The sequence below is a fragment of the Myripristis murdjan genome, chromosome 17, assembly GCF_902150065.1.
Source record: "Myripristis murdjan chromosome 17, fMyrMur1.1, whole genome shotgun sequence".
NCBI classification, from domain to species: Eukaryota; Metazoa; Chordata; class Actinopteri; order Holocentriformes; family Holocentridae; genus Myripristis; species Myripristis murdjan.
Window position 1 is genome coordinate 3,042,302 of NC_043996.1, and position 6,687 is coordinate 3,048,988.

Here is a 6,687-nt window from a genome sequence, read left to right on the forward strand (position 1 = left end):
CCAGTCAGTCATGGGAGCCGGGCTGGTGGTGGCATGTCAGTCTGCCAAAATGATCCCACCCAGAGCCCCATCGCACAGGCACCGGCTTTCAAAAGAGCTCCTTTTTAATACTTTCAGGAGTGTCATTTGGAAGTGGCATGGTAAAGTCCCTCTCAGAACCAACCCCTCTGTGATTGCAAATGACACAGCTCAGAAAATTGCACCTTCATGAGTAGGAAATATGGAGGAGCAGGGGCCCATACAATTTAAAAAGGAAATAAATAAGCAACTCAGATTACCAGTACAGAGCATCCTCACAAACAGCTGACAGATGTGCTTAGGACAAGGTACTTAGTTAATGTGCAAAGGTTTGACACTTTACAGTCTGGTGATTCTCAACTGGTCATTAAGTCACGGACTACATGTCAAATAATTTAAGAACCATTCATTTTATTGTGCAAAATGACAAGTGCAGCAATCCAAAATGCTCTCACTGTGAACTCTCTGAGGGCAGATTTTTTTTTTTTTTTTTTTTTTTGGACTATTTTTTTCCCATGGCATATTTAAAAGGCTAAGGAGAAAAAAAAAAAAGATTTCATTTACTTTTGTATTTTTTGAATACATTTTTACAATTAAAAATAGTTTTGAAAGAATGTATATGTATTATATGTATTTAGATTTTTATTACTTTGGCAGTATTAAAAATATCTTTAATTTGTTATTTTTAATTTTTAAATATTTTAGACAATTTTTTTTAGATGAAGTCCTAATGAAGGGCTTAAGTTGTTTTTTTTTTTTTTTTTTTTTTTTTTTCTTAGCTTTCTTTTTTTTTTTAGCTCCACATGCCTGAGGGCCACTCAAAATCAACCTGCAGCCACTGATGTAAACCATCTGGCCTATATTATAATTGTGTTTGAAGAATGAATATTTGTACTGTTATATATTAGTCACAAATAGCATTGAGATTGCTTCAAAAGGCAAAGATCATTTTCTGATTCATAATGTAATTCCTAATGGCCCAGCTGTAATGACTGCTCATGAGTCTATCTATAATTTTCCTGTCCTCAACTCTGTTACTGGATATGAGCTCCATTCTGTGGGTGCCAGATTTTGTAAGGGTAACACTGATGGAGTGTCATTTGGATCTGCTCCAAACTCAGCCTCAGCATCTACAGTAGATAATTAAAGAATTCAGTGCTGAGAAGATTGCACAGCCCAGCCAGAAAATATTACCATAGCACCCTAATAAAATAATCCCTAGTCTTATAAATGTCACGCAATGAGTGCAAACTTTGGAGCACAGATTGCATGTTGTGGACATGAATTATGCAAACACTCCACTAGCTCACCACAAACTGGATTATGTGTTAACTCCACACATTTGGTTATGACAACATATTTATTGATTGATTGATTGCTTGCTATCAGCTCTGTGTCTGTGGCAATTCTCACAACTTCAGCAAGTCTAATTTTTAACTGACTGATCTTATAATTGGGCAGAGAATGTTTAGCTGGGGGGAAGTCCACCTGAACGGCAGGAGGCTAACAGTTAGCATTTGGAGCATCCAGCCAGTATCCAGCACTCAGTAACAATGAGAGGAGGATAGCACCACTACTGTCCTACAGAACAGCTGGTGGAGAGAAATAAAATCACCTTTTTCAGAATGGGTGACCTATCCCTTTAATAAATTTTAATTTGTATTCTCTGTGTTCCATGACCAAGACCAGATGTTTATACCCTTGGTTTGTTCAATAGATGAGCCATGACCCCTCTCAGACTTGATTGGCCTGTGCTGATCTTCCCTCTATGCAGACCGTGACCTCACAGACGCTGCTGAATGAAAAGCCTTACAATTTACACTTTACGCTCTTTTTGTGTACTCATTTTCAAAATACTATTTCAGCTGAAAGCGGCCCTGACAACTGCCCCTTCGACAGCTATTTTATCTCTAAGACTTCCTTGCTTTCTGCCCTCAGATGCTGCTGTTTTCAATTACTGAGCAACACTGCCATCGATCCTGGACAGAAAGCCTTCAGTGAAGAGACAGACAACAAAGAGAAGTGAGAGCCTTTAGAACTCCCCCTCAGTTTGATCCTTAACCCTTACACACTGTCATCAGAGACCAACGAGGAGGTTAAAAAGACTGTTGGAGACACATAAGCCATGGAAATCCTCTGTCATCACTGGCATTCAGGATTTTCCCCAAACTCTACATACCAATAATTACAAAGGCAGGCTAAATTATTTCCTATGAAAACTATGATCCAGAGCACAGCGGGCCAAATGTGTAACCAGGTTGGTTGTTCCTTGTGAACATGAACAATCTCCTGAAGGTTTGCGACAGTGAAAATCAAATGGCAGATGCAGAAATTTTTGTTGTCTGTGATCTAATGATAAAGCAAACAGGGCTAAGTCTCAAGAGAAATGAACCAATCTGTGAAAACGCTGGCATTTTAGTGCCTTTGGCTTATTACATTTGGGGTGGGAACATAAAATAGAGCAAAGGAAATATGAAAGTGGAGAGCGGACGTAATTAAAACAGTAAGTGTGATTTATCTATTCTGGATGCTCACAATTACCTGCTAATTATGCATACTCGTTTGGTGCTTGAAAAAGCTCATCTTAAAGCACACTATTTTAAAGAAGACAAAAGGGCCAAATGCATAAATGTCTCATGTTTAAGACGTGGAATATTTTGCCTGTGGAGAAACATCCCAATTGGAAATATCTTCATTGAACTGATTTGTAGTTGGTCTGATGCGGAGAAAACAGCACCGTGCAGGCTTACTGGCAAAAAAGCTCAACAGGACATTGGTACAATATTAGGATTACAAGTTTAGATGCAGCAAAAATAAGTGAGTCCGCATGGTGGTGAAATATTCTTTTAAGCTGCTCCATGCTCCTGGGCTGCTAATCCACTGGATTTCTATTTCTCTTTCACTTCCATATGAAACCAGTCCCAAAATAACACTTAATGAACATGACATAAAAAACAAGACCCAGTCCCCTTTTTTTCATGAAAGTATTTGTGGAGGCACCGCCAGGTTGCTTCTTCCTGACACAAGGCTACTAGGCATAAGTTTACTGAAGACACTACCTGCCAGATCTACTTTCCAATTCAAATAGGGAAATAACAAGAAAAGAGATGTTTAATTTCCCCAGAAAATGGGTACTGGGACTTTTTTTTAATTATTTTTTATTATTATTATTATTTTATTTTTTCTGCTTTGCTTTTGTTTGTTTACGCACTAAAAGTGTTATTTTGGGAGCTGTTTTTCTGCACTATGGAAGTGAATGGAGAGACACAAATCCAGTGTTGTGGATTATCAGCCCAGAGGAGCACAGAGCAACTGATGAGGAGATTTCTCCACCATGTGGACTCAGATCACACCCAGGTAACTATACAATCCAACACTCCAAATACACCCATGTCTAAGTTTGCTTTACCATAATTCACACAAGCATAGACCCACTAAATAGTGAAGGTGTGGTTACTGAACATTAGCCCTCTTCAGTATTGATATATTGATGGTAAGGTTACAAAACCTTAGACCTAGTCACTAGTGATGGTCTGGTTATTGAATTTCAGCTCTAGCCATTAATGATGGTATAGCTGGTCAGTACTAATAGGTTGGTTAATGGTTCATCTATTGCTTTGGCTCTCTTATTTCCAAGTGATTAACTGTTTTCTTTGTGTTCATTGTGTCTGGTCCCATACTTTACTCCCATACTTGCCTCAAGTTACATAATTGGTGAAGTCCAGAGTTCCAAGTTTAGATGGATGGCTATTCATAAAGATCTACTATAAGTGTAAACTAAAATGGAAGATGTTCAGCAAAAGTGAAACATCACTAGGGATTCTGGGCACTAATAACACTGAGGATAATGTTGCGCTATTCTGCCGAGGAATTTACTGGGTCAGCAGGCTAATGACATTCTCCTCAACTCTATCTTAATGGGTTCTGCATTGATCAAAGTTGGTTTAAGGAAGATAAAAGTATCACAGAAATAAAACGGTACACCATCGCCAAGAGAGACAAATCTGCACAAACATGCATACACACACACAAAATACAAACCAGAACAGTTTCAAAGTTGCACTACAACAGAAATCTAGAGAACATATGCAGATTCACTTGCCTTTCCGACATACTGTGGTTCAGATCCCATGTACTCCTCCAGCACAAAGAACTGGTTCCACACCCATCCTCGCTTTACTCGCTGAACCCCTGACTTGCCGTGTCTCCTCAGCCTCACACTGTCCCGCAAAGATGTCCCGACCCCCACTGAAGCCATCGCACCCTTATTTCCTGTCCCTCCAGTGGGCGATGTCACGCCCCCCTTAGTTCTGCCTTGGAGAAATGCCTGCAGAGGGTTCTGGGAGCTGTAGTCCAACAGGAAACAGGAGCCCACCAGAAACAGTGTGACGTATTCCCTTGTGATCATCAGGGAGTGTTGTGCGGAGAAGGTGGTGGCAGAGAAAAGTTCAACAAGGTGCCTATTTCCTGTTTGAAAATAGACATGCATCCAAAGCTGGATCTGATCCAGAGGAAAGCATTAGCCAGAGCGTTCACTTCCAATATGGTTCCTCTGGATGATTAAACCGCAATCTGTTGATGCACCGCCCTCACTGAAGTGTTAGAGTTTCTGGAAAGCATTATGTCGGAGAGACAGATTCTTTGAAATACAAAGATGGTCAGGTCACGGTCAGGTGAGCTGAAGTTGAAATCCAGTGAACTTTATGGTGTCTGTCAGAGGTGGCTCTGCTTTGAATATGAAATGAGTCTATGGTCTGGTTATATGATGTCCAGGAAATATGCCAAGTTTGTCAGCTGAAGAGCCGAGATAGCCACCTTGTCTTTCTCTCACTTCTTGTCCGTCATTCCTCAGCTTATGTACCTGGAGGTAAAAGTGCACAAAACAACAAGATTACAGTTCAGTTTGCATCATTTTGCATGAATGTACAGGATTTCACACCAACTGGCGAAAAGGGAGTGTGGTAGTGGGTGTGGCCTAGCGCAAGAATGTGCGTACCTCCCTAAATCAACCACATACACATAAATGGTGAACGTTTCAATTTATTGAAGAAAAAAAATTTCAGTTAAAAGAAAGAAAAGTAAGAATTGACAAATTGTGTATCTTTGAGAAATGCTTAGCGGTGGTGGAGGTACACACTCTACTGAATGTCATCGATCTAGGGTTAGGGTTGAAGTGATATCAATGAAAATGTGAACTTGAAGAAACCTCTCTCCACAGATTCAGGCAGCAGTGATGGGAATTATTTCTATCTCTAGTAATGGGAAGCGGCTCCTCTAAAGACCAGCTCCTGTCCTTTTTTTTTTTTTTTTTTTTTTTTTTTTGGATATAGCACCAATATCAGTTCCAATATCAAGGCGATTCTGTTGATGACATTTTTATCAATGATTATTTTTCATTTATACTTAGTAATTTTTTTTTTTAATCATTTCTCTTTTACTCTTTTTATTTATTAATTCAAACTTTGTTCTGACTGTTTGAGTTTAAGCCATATGGGCATAGATGGTGCTGCTGAAATATGATGTCTTACAGGCACAGAGGTCGTTGTGTTTTATTGTCTTTTTTCTCTCCTTAATGCTCTATTCTGATGCAGTATAATATATATTATGACTATTAATTTAAAAAAAAAAACTTTGTCATTCTGATTACATTCCAATACAGTTCCAGACAAGACACTCCTGCCACTGGTCAGAAAATGTGTTGTGCTGATTGCCTATTGGCTAAAACTCCTTAAAGTACCCATGCAATGACCTCACATGACTTCTCCTTGCTGCGCAACAGAGGATTTTAAGTAGTGACATCATCCTGCACTAGTGGGTGTGAATTAAAATTTCAACCAATAAAGATTTAACCAATCTTCTCCTCCACCTGTCCCTTCAAATCAAATTGTGTTTCTCTCCCAAACTGACATCCTGTTGGGTTAGGGTTTGGTCTGTCCTGTTGGTCTACACTTGTGAATGATCCTTCCCTGCACCATGTCCCGCCCAAACATGCTGTTTCAACAGGAAATGCATATAATCAAGAAGGTCCAGAGTCTATTTCATGGGGACTTAAACATGACAGCAAATTCATCATGACAGGCATAATGCTGCAAATGAATACATAAATCAATCAATACATACATGCTGAAAATTTCATCTCCTTATTTATATTATATGGCACTTTTCCTGTGCTCAGCTGCCCCATGACACCATCACACAACCAGGCTGTCATGGATCAGCGCTCCCTGAAACAAGAGATGGAAAAACTGCCTCTCAGGGGAGCTTTCATGTGTGTGTGTGTGTGTGTGTGTGTGTGTGTGTGTGGTCTCCAGAGAATTTTTAGCCCAGTCAGCCACATAACTTGATATATCATATTTTTTTAAAACGGAGCAAGTCAAGGAGCACACCAGAGTGAGTGGAATACTGCTTTGTACTTGATTCAATGAAACAAAAAGAGGAGTAAATAAAGCATCAGCAGAGTGCGAGCTCCAGTTAGGTCGGTCCACTCCATTGATCTGGCAATTCTCAAACAACATTTGTATTGGATTTGAAATCTGATTGAGTTTTACTTTTAGTTTGTAAATGCTGAGGAACGACTGGTACAGACTGTCGTGTCATCTCATTTTTGGGTTTATTCAAGTTTGCGTTTGTCCTGACAAGGTCATGGCCAAAGTGTCCAAAAGAAAGTTG

The 6,687-nt window shown here is 39.6% G+C and overlaps 1 protein-coding gene across 8 annotated transcripts in view; it reads right to left on the minus strand.

The window, feature by feature from the left end:
• Positions 1 to 4,870, minus strand: part of cdh12a (cadherin 12a) — a 107,820-nt gene extending 102,950 nt beyond the window's left edge. For all 8 annotated transcript variants that reach the window (XM_030075195.1, XM_030075192.1, XM_030075194.1 and 5 more), the window contains exon 1: positions 4,121 to 4,870. In XM_030075195.1, the coding sequence (XP_029931055.1) occupies positions 4,121 to 4,507 (387 nt within the window). In that variant the 5' untranslated portion in view covers positions 4,508 to 4,870. The remainder of the gene's footprint in view (positions 1 to 4,120) is intronic.
• Between the last annotated feature and the right edge of the window lie 1,817 nt (positions 4,871 to 6,687).